Source organism: Harpia harpyja, chromosome 5, assembly GCF_026419915.1.
Source record: "Harpia harpyja isolate bHarHar1 chromosome 5, bHarHar1 primary haplotype, whole genome shotgun sequence".
NCBI classification, from domain to species: domain Eukaryota; kingdom Metazoa; phylum Chordata; class Aves; order Accipitriformes; family Accipitridae; genus Harpia; species Harpia harpyja.
Genome location: NC_068944.1, coordinates 79,345,322 through 79,361,193, shown reverse-complemented (window position 1 = coordinate 79,361,193; position 15,872 = coordinate 79,345,322). Strand labels below are relative to the sequence as shown.

The window sequence follows — 15,872 nt, the reverse complement described above, 5'->3', positions numbered from 1 at the left end:
GGGACCCCGCCAAGCACCGGCACACGGCGCGTCCGACCGAGCTGGCCTTCTCCCCTCTGCAGCCGGTGCCCGTGCACCGCGACGGGCACCCCACCCCGCCTGTGGGCAGGAAACGGGCGCTGCCGCCGGATGGCTGCCGGCACCCGCCGCCGCAGGGGGATTACCAGGGCGGGAGGCCCCCACCAGCCCCCGGGGCCGTGCACCCGCTGCCGCCTGCCCGTTTTGGCAGAGGCGGTTGGCGGGAAAGAGCTCCGCGCCCCGCCGAGCCAGCGCGTCGTGCCTCGACCGGGATGACGAGGCGGTGAAAATGCCATGGGTGCTTCCCGCCACCAGGCCGGGAGGAACCCGGCTGCACCCGGGGGTGGGGGGGTGGTGGGCTGCGGGGGGGACACCCCGAGCCGGTTTCGCCGGGGAAGCCGTGGCGGCACGCGGGGATGCCGGCTGGGTGCCGAGGGTCTCGGTGCCAGCGCCAGGGTCACCCTGCAGCGACACACGGCTTGGGGGGGGGGGGGGGGGCAGGACCGGCTGGGCCACGGGCACGGCAGTGGGGGCCGGAGTCACCCCGGGACAGCCAGAAGCGGTGGGGGACCCCCCCGGGAGGGGGGTGCGGGGGGGAGGCTGGGAGAGCCGCGTGGGCACACCCGCACCCACAGGCGTGCCAGCACACACACGCGTGCCCGCACACGCGTGCACACACGCGCGTGTGCACACGCAGCTCCCCCCCCCCACGCAGTGCACGGGCACACACGGCCCCGTCCCCAGCCGGCCCGCCAGCTCCGGCTCGGCTCGGCTCGGCTCGGCTCGGCTCGGCTCGGCTTGGCTCGGCTCTAGGGGGCGGGGCTCCCGGGGCAGGCCCCGCCCTCCCCCTCTTCCTTCCTTCCTCCCCCCCCCCGCGTCGCTCCTGCCCGTCCCCGGGGTCCCCGCTCGTCCGCGGGATCGAGTCCCGGCCCGGCCCGGTCCCGCGGGGCTCGTCCCCCGTGTCCCCCCACCCCGGTCCCGGCCCCCCCCCGTATCCCGGCCGCGCTCCCGCCGCCGCCCCACGTACCGGCGCAGCAGAGCCGGGCGCTCAGGTACCGCCGCCTCTCGGGCTCGGAGCCGCCGCTCAGCCAGCCCCCCCCCGGACCGGGACCGGGACCGGGACCGGGACCGGGGGCGGAGGGGCTGCCCTCCATGCTCGCTCCGCACCCGACGGCTCCCGACGGGGCGGCAAGGGGGCCGGGGCCCGAGTCGGAGCTGCCCCGCCCCGCCGCCCCGTCCCGTCCCGTCCCGTCCCGCCCCCGGACGGCCCCGGCTCCGCCGGTCGCAGCGGACCCGCCTGCCCGGCACCCCCGGCCCCGGGACCCCCCGCGTCCCCCCGGGCGGGACCCCCTCTCCTCCCGCAGCGGGGACCCCTGTGCTGGGGACCCCTGTGCTGGGGACCCTGCGCCCCGGGCAGCCGGCACCCCTAACCCCGTGCACCCCTTTAACCCTGTGCACCCCTAACCCCGTGCACCCCTTTAACCCTGTGCACCCCTTCCCCTGCACCCCTAACCCTGTGCACCCCCTCCTGCACCCCTTCCCCTGTGCACTTCTTCCTGCACCCCTAACCCTGTGCACCCTTTCTCCTGCACCCCTGTACCCCTAACCCCGTGCACCCCTTTAACCCTGTGCACCCCTCCCCCTGCACCCCTAACCCCGTGCACCCCCTCCTGCACCCCTAACCCCATGCACCCCTTCTCCTGCATCCATGCACCCCTAACCCTGTGCACCCCTTCCCCTGTGCACCCCCTCCCCGGTGCACCCCTAACCGCATGCACCCTTTCTCCTGCACGCCTGCACCCCTAACCCCGTGCACCCCTAACCCCGTGCACCCCTTCCCCTGCACCTGAATGCCATGCACCCCTTCTCCTGCATCCATGCACCCCTTCCTCTGTGCACCCCCTCCCCTGCACCCCCTCCTGCACCCCTAACCCCATGCACCCCTACCTAACCCTGTGCACCCCTTTCCCTGCAGCCCTAAACCCGTGCACCCCTTCCCCTTTGCACCCAGTGCCCCCCAGCACCCTTCTCCCCACACTGCACCCAGCCACCCCAGCCTACCCCCCTGTCCCCTCTCCCAGCTGCACCCCGATACCCCCCTGCACCCCTTCCCCCCCACGCACCCCTCTGCCCGGCCAAAGGCAGGGGGATCAGCCCCCTCCTTCCCACCGCTGCAGGCAGGGCTAGGCCCCCCCAGCACCCCGCTCCCGTGAGCCGAAGGCAGCTGCCCATGCCTTCCTGAGCCTGTCGCAAGCCCCCAGGAGCCCCCCCCTGACTACTGCAGCCACAGGGCACCCCAACATCTCCAGCACCCACCTCCCACCCCCCCCCCTCCCCACACACCGAGCTCCCGGGGCGGGTGAGAAGCAGCTCCTGCCCCCCCGGCGCTGCCCCGGCTGCCTGCCCCAGCATCACCCCCCCAGCCCCCCCCACCGCCTCCTGCCCCACGAGTGTGAGGGGACCAGAGCCAGCCCCTGCGGGGGGGCACCCATAGGGTCCCCGTGCAGAGGGGAGCCCTCGGCGCGTCTGCCGGCGGGTCCCCGCAGCGCTGACCCCCCCCACCCCGGGGAGCTGCCGGGACTCCCTGCACCAGCACCTCGCGCCCCACGCCGCGTCCGACAGCCCCCCAGCCCCGGTGCCGCTCGTGGGGCCCGGCCACAGCCCCCCGGCACGCGCAGGGCGAGGACCGCGGGCGAGCGGAGCTGTGCCGGGAAGGAGCCTCCCGCGGGGGACGGTGGTCCCGGAGGGATGCCACCACGGGGTCACCCCACGCCGGGGTCCCGGCACGCGTGGGCCACCTGCCTCCTCGCCCGCAGCAGCAGCAACAGCAGAGCTCGAAAAGCATCGCGCCGTCCCGGCAGAGCCCTGGCTCCGGCTCCCACCGCTCCGCTCGGCGTTCGGCCGCGTCTGGAGGAGAGCCGTGCCGCGGCCGGTGACTCAGACAGCCCACGGCCTTTGCCAGGCCCGGCTCTTCCTGCTCCCGGCCCCACTCCCGGCCCTGCTCCCGGCCAGGGACGGAGCCCACCCCCGGGGTGCTCCGCCGGGATCCCCTCTGGCCCGCAGCGGCCGTGGGCAGAGCGCGGCGGCCAGCCAGGCTGAGCGGCAGCAGAGAGGGTGCTGGGACCAACGGGCACGGGCACGGGCACGGGCACGGCACAGGACCCCCAGGCAGGGAGAAGCTTGGGTGTTTCGGGGTCTGCCGCAGCCCCTGGCAGCACCCTGGGTGCCAGGAGAGGTACCGGAGCTCGGCACATCCCCGTCAGCCTGCTCCCTGCCGGGGCATGGCGGGGGGGGGGGGGGTGTCTCGTGTCAAAACCCAGCTGTGGCGCAACCCAGATGGGACGCGCCAGGCCGGCCAGAAGCGCCTGGCTGCGGCGGCTGGGTACGGCACAGCACGGCACAGTGCCGTCCCATGGCTCTGCCCCATGACATCGCGCCAGGCGTCCCATCTGTGCCCCAGAGATAAGGAGCTGGGGGGAGCGGGGAGGGCCAGGCTGGGGCAATTAGCGCCTGGCGAGCAGGAAACACCCCCTGCAACCGGGACACGCTTCCTCTGGGATGCGTGTGCCGCTCCCGTCACGCTTGCCACGGCCCCGCCACGTTTGCCACTGCTGGCCCCCAGGCGCCGGGCAGCCCGGCCCAACGGGGAGCCCCTCAAACGCAGGCAGGAACACGGAGGCCGTGGGACAGCGCCGGGAAGAGCTTCCCCACGCCGGCCGGGGCCCGTGCCGGGGAGCCCGGCTGCTGCCAACCCCGGCTCAGAGCCGTTTCCCGCAAGGCCGGTGAGTCACCGGCCAAGCTGCAGCCGGTGGCAGCGTCCGACCCCCCCGGCCCCCCGGCCTGGCACAGCCAGAACGGCCAGCGCGGTGGAAAAGCTGAGTAGAGCGGGCGGGGGGAGGACGGGGGGTTCCCAAACCTCTGGGGGCCTCCCCCGCCCACCGCTGCTGCCGCCACGTCTCTGGCCACGATTTTGGCAGCCTTGGAAACCGGAGCGGGGCCCAAACAAACAGCCGGCATCCTGCTGCCGAAACAGCTCGCTCTGCCGCCGCCGAAACCAGCCGGCTCTGCCGCCGCTACCCTGCCGCGCTCTGCCACGGCCGCCCTGCCACGGCCGCCGTGCCACGGCCCCCACATCTCCCCTCCCCACCTGGCCGCAACCCCCCCACAGTCCCAAACCCGCCACCGTCCCCGGTTCCTGCTTCAGTCCACAGCACCCAGGGGGGCAGCACTGGGGGGGTCTGGCCTCACCTGGGGATGGGCCTGGGGCTCCCCCCACGCTGCCCCCCCCACCCAGGTGTCCCTGCTCGGGGCATGGGGAGCAGGGGGCACCGAGCCCGTGGCAGCACCCCAGGCTCTCCCGGAGCACCCCCCGAGCCCCCTGGTTTCTCCCCAGGGTGGCGGCGGCTGCAGGATAGGGATGGGCCCCCCCCCCTCCGCCGCAGCCAGGCGCAGCCGCAGGGCTGGCCGGGGCCGGGGCCGGAGAAACTGGACACGAGCACCAGCTGGACTGCGGTGCCCAGGGTAAACACCTGCCCCGACACCGTGACGAAACTGCAACCGAGAGCGGCCGGGCAGCCCCTCGCAGGCACCGAGGCAGCCCCCCCACCCCCCCATCTATTCCAGGAACGATACTCAAAAATAAACCCCTCTCACCGTGCCGTATTCCCGCCCGCCACACCACCATGGCACGGCACGGCACGGCACAGGGACCACAGGCGGAACCCCCCCCCCGAGCCCAGGAGGGACCGGCGAGGCACAGAACCGGGCAGGGCTGAGCGCGGTCAGCGCCGCCGGAGCCCCTGGGACTCGTGGGGGGGTCACGGCACCGTGCAGCACAGCGTGGCGGGGGTGATGGGCCCCGGCAGGTGTGACCTTGGGGGTGCCCTTCGGACAGCCCTGGGCAGGCGCCAGGGACAGCGGCCCCCCCGGCGGGGAGCAGCCCGGGGCTCCATCAAGGTGCCCTGTCCGCTTTATCTGGCAGCCGGGCTAACCGCAGGCAGCAGCGCAGGCAGCGGCGCAGGCAGCGGCGCAGGCAGCGGCACAGGCAGGCCAGGCCGCTCGCCACCGGGATGGCTGCAGCATCTCCCACCGGCGCGGCTCACCGCGGCGAGCGGGAGCCCGTGGTTTTCCGAGCTCGGCTGTCGTGACGGAGGGGAGCGGGGCCGTCCCGGAGCCGGCAGCACGAAGCAGGCAGCGTGACAGCTCCCAGTGCCGCACACAGATCGACGGAAACCGCAGCCAACGCCCTGGAAAGTGCCAGGGGGGGCCAGGACTGCGGCACGGAGGGGGGGGGGGGCCGGCACCACGGCGGCTCGCCCCACGGCTGCCAGCATCACAGCGGACGCAGATGTGGCCCCGGCAGGAGGGATGCACGCGGCCGCAGCCGCCCCGGCTTCGGGCACAAGGGGTCTCGTGGGACCCCAGGACCCGGCTCTGCCGGCGGGGATGGCGGCCTGCGCCGGCGGGGATGTGTGGGGATCCCCGGCACTTGGCCGCAGCCGCACTCCGACTGCAGTCCCCATCCAGCCCGGCCGCAGCCAGCCCAGCCCTTCTGCGGCACAAGCGTGCCGCACCGCGGGCAGCCCCTGCCCGCACCCCCGCAGCTTTGCCCCTCCACTGCTGCCTGCGCTGCCCCAGCAGCCATCGCTCACCCCGACTTTTGGGGGGGGGGACGCTGCTCATGAGCGGCGGCCGCCGGCACAGAGGTGAAGACAACGGTGTGGGAAAGGGTGGGGGGGCTCCAGGAACCCACAAAATAACCTGCCTGCATCGGCAGCTGCCTGTCCACCGGCCAGCCCTGCCTGCCCTTCCCGCAGAGACACGCATCCCTGCCAAACACCGGGATCTGACACCGATGCTCCCACCCGCAGCCGGCCAGGCCAGCCAGCACGCCGCGGTGTCCCTCCTGGGCCCCCACTGTCCCTCCTGTCACCAGATCCCTCTCCTTAAAAATATTTGGCACCTTCACGCCTCGGGAAAACACCTGCTGCTCCCCAGCGGGGAGATTTGGGCTGTCAGATCCCCAAAAATGATGGGGAAGGGGTTTGGGGATGCTAGGGGGGCTCAGGTGACAGCCCCCCACCCCGGCGCGGGTGCGTCGGGGGGGCTGGACGGGGGGCACAGCCCCCCGTCCAGCCCCCCCGACGCACCCGCGCCGGGGTGGGGGGCTGCTGCCGGGACCCCCACCCCTAATGGTGTCAGGGGGAGGGGGGGTCACACTCCAGCGCTGCTGAGTCACCCTGGGTACCAGGATGCGCTGCATCCCCCTCCCACCCACCCCCCCACCCCGGGATGCTCTCCCACCCCGGCAGGTGGGGGTCCCCCCCTAAAGCCCCCCAGTACCACCCATCGGGGCAGCAGGTCCCTCCCTCCTTTCCACCCCCCCACCCGGCTCCCCCCCACCTCCCCGGGGATGGGCGGGGCGAGGGGCCGAGCCCACCTGCATCCCCCGGTTCGGCACGCCGCCGCCAGTACCAGACCAGGGCGAGGGATGCTGCGTGTCCCACGGCCACCAGCGAAGGGAAGAGGGAACCGGTGTCCTCCATGGGGACACGACACGACACGACACGGCACGGCTCGGAACGGCTCGGCGGGGCAGGGACGCACCAGCGCCCGCCCCCCCCGGGGCAGCTCCCGCTCCGCCTTAACCCCTCCCGGTCCGCGGCGGGGGAGACGCCTTCTTGCCGGCTGTACCGGCAGGATCGGGTCCGTCGCCGTCGTGTCTCTTCCCCCCCCCCCCCGCCTTGTGTCCCCCCCCCCCACCGCGGTCCGCTCGCCTCCATCACTCACATCCCGGCTTTTTATATCCCGGGATGCCCCGTCCGGGCGGCGCCAGCCCCCCCCGTCCCGTCTCCAGCCTCCCCCCCCCCGCCGCCTCGGCTCGGCGGGTCTCACCTACCCGGCACGACCTTCATGGGCAGGCACGACGCAGGCAGAGAGCAGGCAGGGAGCAGGCAGGGAGCGGGCAGCGCGGAGCGAGGGCGCAGCGCGGCTCCGCCGGTGGCGGCGGTGGCGGCGGGGGGGGGGGGGGGGGGGGAAGGCGGGCAGGGAGCGGGCACCGATATAAATAACCGGGGCCCGTCACCGAGCCCGAGTTAGAACATGACACGGGTGGGGGCGGGACGGGGCGGCCGCGGCACCCCGGGACCCCCGGACCCCCCGGCGCCGGGGGGGTTAACCCGGCCGCCACGTTGGGGAGTTAATTACGGAGGCATTAATGGCCGAGAAACGGGCCCCGCCGGTGGAGGAACGAGCCCCGCCGGGCCGGGGGTCGGGCTGGGGCTGGGGCGGCGGGACCCTCTCCGCCCCGCGGGGACCCCCGCAGGCCCCCGCCGCGACCCCGTCCCCGCCAGCCCGGAATCCAGGCCTGATTTTCCCGCAGCGGCTCCCTGGAGCGGAGGGAAAACCCGGACCCGGATCCACCGGAGCGGCGGAACGGCCGGCTCCCGGGAAGGGCCGGGGCTCCGCGGCCGCGTCCCACGGGGACCCCCCCCCGCCCCGCCCCCCCCCCCCACGCGGGGGCGGGCAGGGGCTCGGGCAGCACCCAGTCCCACTGCCGGTCCCCCCCCCCCCAGCTCCGCAGCACCCAGCTCCGCGGGCCCAGAGCCCAGCGTGGGGTGCGACCCTCGGGGAAGAGCTCGGGGATCCCCCCCACCCCCCCCCGGGAAGGGGGTGCGGAGTCGGGGGGGGGGGAGCGGGGCAGAGCTGGGGGGGAGCAGACGGACGGAGCAGGGGACGCTGCGGCGGGGCGGGTCCACGCAGAACGGCGCAGCCCACGCGTGCAGGCGGGCCCGGCCCCCCCCCGCCTCTTCCCCCCCCCCCGGCCCAGTGACTCACGGCGCTGGCAGGGAGCGGGCCCGGCGCCTTCGGGCTGGAAACTTGGACCGGCGGCTGCCCAGGGGCTGCGGGACTGAGTCACGGCCGGCAGCGGGGCGGGGGGGGGCCGGCAGCGAGGAGGGGGGGGCCGGCAGCGAGGAGGGGGGGGCCGGCAGCGGGGGCCCTCACCGCGGTCTCGGGGTGCCGGCGGCAGCTGCCCCGCCCGGGGGGGGGGCGGACGCCCCGCAGCCCCCGCCGGATCCAGCTGCCGCCGATCGTGTGTCGGGATCGCGTGTCACTGGGGGGCGAGGGAAGGACGACCCCCCCCCGCAGCCCCCGGCCGCAGGCAGCCCCCTCCCCACCAACAGCCCTGCCCACCCCAGCTGCCGCTGTCTGTCTGTCCATCCGTCCGGACCCACCCTGTGCACAGTGGGGACCTGGGGGCGCAGCCCCCCCAAGGCACAGACACACGCACCCCCCCACGGCACAGCCATCCCACGGCACAGACCCCCCCCACAGTGCAGCCCCCCAAGGCACAGACACCCCCCCCGGCACAGCCACCCCACGGCACAGACCCCCCTACACAATGCAGCCCCCCCACAGCACAGCCCCCTGCCCACCGTGGGGAGCCCGGGGGGGGCCGGCAGCAGCGAGACCCCCAGCAGCCCACCTGCCCAAGCCCCCTGGGGCATCCCGGGGAGCCGCCCTGCTGCACCCTGGCACAGCCGGCCCCCCCACGGATGACCCGGGCCCCAGCACTGCGTGCCCCCCCCATGCCCGGCCCACAGGCAGGGGTACCGGCATGGCCCGGCCCCCCCTCACCCCATGGGACAGCTGGGGCTCTGCCGAGCCACGGGGTCCCCACGGATGCACGGCGGCATGGCAGTTCCCAAGGCCCCCCCCAGCACCCCCCCTCCCCAGGCTCATCCCGGGCAGCACAGGGGCTGCAGCTGCCCCCCACCCCTGACCTTGGCCGGGCAGGAGGGGCAGCGGGGGGGGGCGGGGGGGACGTGGCATCAGTTCAGTGCCAGGGGCTCGTGGGGGCTGCAGAGCTCCCCCGGGAGCAGAAGGGTTAAGGTGCCCCCACACACCCGCACACACGAGAGCACCCCAGGGGCGAGGGCTGACGGACCCTCCTCCCGCCCAGCCCGGGGGGTCCCGGCACAGGGCCCCCTCCCGCAGGTGCTGGTTGATACCTGGGACCGGGCCGGACTGGGGGGGCGGCTGGGACACTCCCCCCACAGCGGTGGCGGCGGCGATGGGCTCCACGTGCCGCTCGCCCTCCTCCTTCCTGCGGTAGAGCCGGTCGCCGCCGGCGGGCCGTGCCCTGCCGGTACCGGTAGCGGTGTCGGCGGCGTCGGCGGCGGGACGTCGAGCGGGGGCGGCGGGGCGGCGGGTACGCTGCAGGGAGAGCGGGACGATCTCGGGCGGCAGGCGCAAGTACTGGCGCAGGTAGGCGATGCCCTCGTCCGTCAGGTACCAGTAGAAGTGCCGCCAGGCGAAGGTCTCTCGCACCAGCCGGCGGGAGCGGAGGGAGGCCATGGCACGAAGCACCTCCACGTTGGGGACGCCGGGCAGCTGCGGGTGGGCACGCCGCGGCCGGGGGTCCTTCTCGGCCACCAGCACGCCTTCGCGGAACAACAGCTCCAGGATGGCGCGCAGCCGCTCCAGCGGCATCAGCATCCCGGCCACCATGGCGCGGCTCGGCACGGCACGCGGCACGGCACGCCTCCGCTCGGCTCGGTTATGGCTCGACGCGGCCCGGTATGGTCTGGCACGGCTCACCGCTGCTCGGCACGGCTCGGTATGGTCCGGCACGGTTCACCACGGCTCGGTACGGTCTGGCACAGCTCGGTATGCTCTGGCACGGCTCAGTATGGCCCAGCCCGGCTCGGTACGACCCGGCCCGGCTCAGTACGGTCTCGCGCGGCTCGGTACGGTCTGGCACGGCTCGGCAGAGCCCAGCCCAGCCCGGTATGGCCCGGCACAGCCCGGCACGGCTCGGCGCGGCGCTGGCTGCCTGCGGCGGGCAGACTGGCGGCAGCTCCACCCCCGGGCCGGGGGGGGGGGGGGACGACCCGGGAGGAGAGGGGGGGGCCGGGGCACCCGCCGCTCGGCCCAGCCCTGACTCAGCGGCCCCTCCCCGGCCCCGCCAGCCGCCCGGGTGGGGGGGGCCCCGGCCGGACCCGCTCCCGACCCACCCGGCCGGTTCCCGCCCGGGAACCCCCGCGGGTCCCTCCCCGCCCCCCCCCCCGACACCGCCCCCCCGCCCCGCCCCGCCGCCGGTGGGGGGGGACACCCCTCAGCCCGGGGAGGGGGGACGGGGGGGACGGGGGGGGGGACGACCGGGGGCGGCCACCACCTGCCCGGGGACGTGGCCCCCTCGCCCCCCCGGCAGCATCCCGTCCGGCGGAGCCAGCCGCACCGCCGGTCCGCAGGCAGGGCTGCAGGCAGGGCGGCAGGCAGGGCTCCAGCGGCCGCATCCTGCCAACGTCAATATTTGCTCCGTTCCTGCCCGTTTGTGCAGGGCGGGGGGGGCTGCAGCCCCCGGGGGGACCACCCATCCCTGCAGCACCCGGGAGACCACCCATCCTCACGTCCCAGCTGTCCTGCAGCAGCCGGGGTGAGAGCCCCCGGCGTTGGCACAGCTTCGCTTCCCCCCCCCCCCCCCGAGCCCCCCCAGCCGCTCATCCACAGAGATGGCAGGTGGGGACGAGGCAGCTGCCACCCGCGGCCGTCCCCAGCACCCCACCGGCACCGGCAACCGCTTGCCGCCCACACACCGGCACCGCGGGGACCCCCGGCAGGGCCCCCACTACGCCGGCTGGGGACCCCCAGCACCGTCGTGGGGAGAGGCCCGGCACCCAGGGCCCCCAGCACCGGGGGCTCCCCACCCCACGGGCGCACCCAGGTCCCGTGGGAGAGAAGGCGGGTGGGTGCCGGCAGCTGGCCCGCGGGCAGCCGGATCATTTCCTCCTCCCGTCATGTGCCAGCGCCGGTGCCAAGAGCAAGAGGGACACTGGGACGGCCTGGGGGGGCCCTGGGAGCCTGGGGGCTTCCCCACGCCTGGGGGCTCCCCCACACCCGGGGGGATCCCAGCCCCACAGCCCTGAAACAGGAGAGGGCCACAGCTGCTGCCATGCCTGGCCCCCCCCCCCCAGCCAGGGGTCCTATGCCCCCCCCAGCCCAGTGCAGTGGAGCCAGGGCAGCCTGGCAGGGGGACGCTGCGACCACCACAGCAGGACCCCCCCTGGCAGTGGTGGGGGGACTGGGGGGTGGGGCTGGGGGACACCGTGGCCTTGGGGACAGCATCAGCTGCAGAAGCACCAGCACCGTCCCCGGCACCCCCTTCCCTGCTGACGGCACTACCAGGAACGGGGCGGCAATGGAGTGCGCCGAGATTTACGGCAAGGCGGTGGGGAGCAGAGACCCCGGCACAGCCCCGGCCATGCTCACGCCAGTGGGGCGCCCACTCCAGAGCTTCTGCGCCCTGCGTGCCCCAAACCCACGGGAACGGGTGATGTAAGCTGCGCCGGCATTGCCGGGGCGGGGGGCCCACACCGGGCCTTGCACAACTTCCCTCTTCCTCTGATCTTGGGGGGAGAGGGGGGGCAGGAGGAGCGGAGCCCCCATCCACGTCCCCCGAGGGCCCCCGCCACGGCCCGGTGCAGGAGCCAAGGGGCCAGGAGCAGCGGGGGCACCGGGGCACCCACCCACCCCCAGCGCAGGAGCGTGGCGCCCACTCCCCCCAGGAAGGGAACCCCCCGAAAGAGCATCAGCATGTGCCCAAGCCCCCCCGCAGCGTGCCCAGCCCCACGGAGCGCATCCCCCCCCACGGCCCCACAGCACCAACACCTCTGCGGTGCGCTCCGGCACACGGCACCCCAACAACCCCGGCAGGGTTGGGAAGGATGGGGGGGGAGTGAAGGGGGGGGAGCGATGGGGGGCAGCTGGCCTGGCATGAGGGGAGGGCCCGAGTTCACCGACGCCGGCCCAGGGCTGCCTGCCGGGACGCCCGTGCAGCGCAGGGCACCCCCAGCTGCAGCCCCCCCCGGGTTGGGGGGGACGCGGGAGCCCCGGCTGCAGCACTGACGGTGCTGCCCAGCCGTGCCCCCCCCCGGCAGGGCTGGCGACAGGAGCGATGACACCCCCAGCCACCCCAGACCCCCAGCGCGCTCCCCACCCTGCAGCCTGGGAGGGGGGGGAACCAGAGGGCAGGGAGGGGCAGGGGACGCGCTGTCCCACCCAGGAGAGACAAACAGACAGACAGGCAGACAGTGCCTGTGGGGACGCAGCTCCCCCAGTGCCTGCACCAACCGGTCCCCCCTCGGGGGGGGGACAGCCGTGGGGGGGGGACATGGAGGCCACGGTGCAGGGCCGGTGCAGCCAGCACGGTGCTCCCCGTGCCTCGCTGCAGCCGCGGCCTGGCTCCCTGCAAGTGGGGGGACCCGTGTCCCCCCCCACGCAGCCGCCTCCTGCCCCACACGTCCACCAGCACCGGCCCCCCACCCCGCTGCCGCCAGCCAGCCCTCCGCAGCACCGGGCCCCCGTGCCCATGTCGGTGGGTGCAGGGATGGCACAGGGGCACGAGCGTGGGCACAGCCGGGGCATCTCCCCGTAAGCGTGGCCCCCCCCCCAGGACATGGCACCCCACCGCACCCCCAGGCCCCGCAGCCGGGTCACGGCCGCGCCGTCCACCGGGAAATGCAGAGTCAGCGCCCGCCGCAGGGATCCAACGCGATGTGACAGTGGAGCCGGCTCCAGCGTCCAGCCACCCCCCCCCCCCCCCCACACCGCCCATCCGCCAGGGACGCCGGGCACGGTGCCAGCACCCTCCCCGCACCCACCGCGCACCGCCCGGGGAGCATCGGGTGCACACCGGGGACCAGGTACCATTCTGCCCTCCCCGCGCCTGGCTCAGCACCGGCTCAGGCCATCCTGGCACTGCCAGCCCTGCCGCAGCCGGTACCGGCCCCACGGCTCACGCCTCCGCCTTACCGCCTCCTCCTCCCGGCTCCGGCACGCGGCCCGCGAAGCCCCAACATCGCACACAGAGCATCCAGGGGGGCACCGGCTGCCGGCACGTGGCACTGAGCTCGCCCCCCCCCTCAAGCCCTGCTGCACCCCCTGTGCCCCGCACCCCTCTGACAAACGGCCTGGGGGTCTGACCCACGAAGACCCCGTGCAGCCTGGCAGGTTGCAGACCCCCAAATCTCGGGGCAAGCAGGCGGGCAGGCAGGCGGGTGGGCAGCGGTGGAGGCAGGGCCCTGCGGCAGCAGCTCCTGGCCGTGGGCCCGTCGCTCCCCTCCCGGTGCCGGTGCCGGTGCCGGGGTCCATCAGGGCGGGCGCTGGCGGGACCGGAGGGCTCCCCGTGCCGAGACATGAACAAAGGCACGGCTGTTTGCGGAGGGCACCGCGGTCAGGGCCGGGGGGGGCCGGGGGGCACCATGGGCCTGGGCCAGGGCCGGGTTATTAATGAGGCCGGGACCAGCGGGGGTCCTCCGGCCGTGCCTGTTCTCACCATAAATCAGCCCTGCCGGCAGCCCGGACTCTGCAGGAGGGGGCACAGCCTGGGCTCCCCCCAGCTGGGCCTACAGCACCGCCGTGGCACTGCCACGGCTGCCGGCCACCCCAGAGCGAGCCCCCTGCCCGGCTGCGCCCCGACCCTCGCCGGGGTCCCTGCCAGCCGGCCCCAGCCCGGGATAACAGACCCTGCGGTGGCTGCCCGCCCGCCGCGGTCACACGCCGGCCGGTGGCGGCCAGCGGCCCCCGTGACCGGCATCGGCGGGTGCCCGTTACTCACGCCCCAGCGCCCCGGCTCTGCGGCACGGCTCGGCTGCCCGGCAGGTCTCGCCAACCCGGCGGGGCCTGGCGTGGACCGGGTGATGCCGGGGCAGCCCGGTGAGATGATGGGTGACCCTCGGTGGGATGGGTGACCCCCTGCTCCTCCTGCCTGCGCTGCAGGCAGCTGCCAGAAGGGCACAGAGGGGCGAGGCCGGAGCCCCCCCGGGATGCTGCCGGAGACCCCCGGGATGCGGCCGGAGCCCCGAGCCCGGGGCTGCCCCCCCCCCCGCAGGACCAAGCCCCGGGGGGCGGCCGTGTCGTCCCCCCCCCCCGGTACCTTTGAGGGAGATGATCTCGTGGTGGATGGAGCGGGACGCCTCCATGGCCGATCGCTCCGCTCCCGCCCGCTCCCGCAGCTCCGGCCCGGCCCCGCCCCGCCCCGCCCCGCCCCGCCCCGCCGCAGCCCACCCGCCGCTGCGGCACCGCGCCCGCCCCCCCCCCCCCCGCCCCGGGCCGGCCCACCTCCCCCCCCCCCCCATCCGCACCTGCCGGGCACCGGCCCCGCATCCCCGCCCCCCCCGTCAGCACGGCCCCCCCCAGTACGGTAGAGACCCCCCCCCAGTACAGTATGGGCTCCTCCAGCTGCACAGCCCCCTCCGTCAGCACAGACCCCCTCCGTCAGCATCACCCCCCATCAGCACAGACCCCCCATTCCCACCCGGTACAGCGCAGACCCCCCACACCAGCATGACCCCCCCATCCCTACCAAGTACAACACAGACCCCCATCAGCACAGACCCCCCCCATCAGCACAGACCCCCCATTCCCACCCAATACAGCACAGACCCCCCCCATCCCTAACAAGTACAACACAGACCCCCCATCAGCACAGACCCCCCCCCCATTCCCACCCAGTACAGCATGGACCCCCCCACCCCTACCCAGTACAACACAGTCCCCCCATCAGCACAGACCTTCCCCATCAGCACAGACCCCCCATTCCCACCCAGTGCAGCAGACCCCCCCACCAGCATGACCCCCCCATCCCCAGCGAGTACAGCACAGCCCCCCATCAGCATGATCCCCCATTCCCACCAAGTACAACACAGCCCCCCCATCAGCACAGACCCCCATCCCCACCCATCAGCACAGACCCCCCCCATCAGCATGGCCCCCCCCATCCCCAACCAGTACAGCACAGCCCCCCCCCATCAGCCCCCCCCTCGCTCATCCTGGCCCGGCACAGCCCTGGCAGCAGGACCCATCACCATGGCATCGGGCCTAGGAGCCAACTCTGCCTGCGCTGGCAGCCCAGCAGGACAAGGGACAAAGGGGGGAGAGACAGAGCAGACCCCCCCACACCCCCCGCCAGCACTGCTGGGGATGGGATGTCTGTCCTCTGGGGCGGGGAGGGGGGGACACGACACAGGACAGGGGATGCCTGTCCTTGGGGAGAGCCAGCCTGTCCCCCCCCGGACACGGGTCCAGGTCCCCTTGCAGCACACCCCCCCCCCAGCATCCCCCACGCTGCAGCATCACCCCCCCCCGCCGCATCATCCCCCCCCCGCAGCACCCCCCCCCCAGCCCAATTCAAACCCAGTCACAGCCGGGAGGGGGCAGATCCCCCCTTGTGCCCAGGGGCCTGTGGCTGCCCCAACCCCCCCGGGGGGACACAGCCAGCACTGCTCCCCCCCCCCCCCAGCACCCAGCCCTCGGAAAAGCACCAGCTGCCTCTGGTGGGACCCCCCAGCCCTGCTCCCCCCCCCCCCGGAGCAAGCACCGGCACCCCGAGAGCCAGCAGCGGGGGTCCCATTTGGCCCCCCCCAGCCCCCCCTCCCCCCCGCACCCCGCTCCTCCTGCCATCCCCGGCACCACGGCTCTGCCCCGGCTGCTCTACCCGGTGGCAGCGGGGGGCTGGCGGGCAGCCCCCCGGCACGGTGCCACGGGCCTGGAGGCCGGCGGTAGCGCCAAGCCTCGGCCTCGCGGCTCCGCGTGGCCGCGCCAACCCCGGGCTCTGCCGGGAACTGCCGCCGCCTGCGCCGCACTGCGGCCAGCCCCGGCCGCCGGCCAGCCTGGGCCCGAGCCCCGCCGCTGCCATGAGGGACCCCCAGCTCTGCCCCGGCACAACCGGCTGCCCGGCGGGGCCGTCCACACGGCCGTGGGGATGGGGGGGGGGGCTCAGGGGTCCGGCTGCCCCCCACATGGGCGACAGACGCCAGATGGAACCGGCACCGGAGCACCGTGCCGAGGCCGGC

General features: G+C 75.0%; 1 protein-coding gene across 25 annotated transcripts in view; it reads right to left on the bottom strand.

Moving 5' to 3' along the window:
- The window catches only part of PLEC (plectin), a 62,181-nt gene that overhangs the window by 35,521 nt on the left and 10,788 nt on the right, over positions 1-15,872 (bottom strand). For 4 of the 25 annotated variants that reach the window (XM_052787946.1, XM_052787952.1, XM_052787948.1 and 1 more), the window contains exon 1: positions 6,458-6,604. The exons of 7 other annotated variants lie outside the window; for them this stretch is intronic. In XM_052787946.1, coding sequence (XP_052643906.1) covers positions 6,458-6,563 — 106 coding nt within the window. In that variant the 5' untranslated portion in view covers positions 6,564-6,604. Of the gene's footprint in view, positions 1-1,045; positions 1,188-2,820; positions 2,980-6,457; positions 6,605-6,916; positions 7,011-9,029; positions 9,619-13,954; positions 14,021-15,872 lie in introns of those variants that run through there. 14 more of the 25 variants (XM_052787936.1, XM_052787933.1, XM_052787937.1 and 11 more) reach the window with 7 other exon arrangements.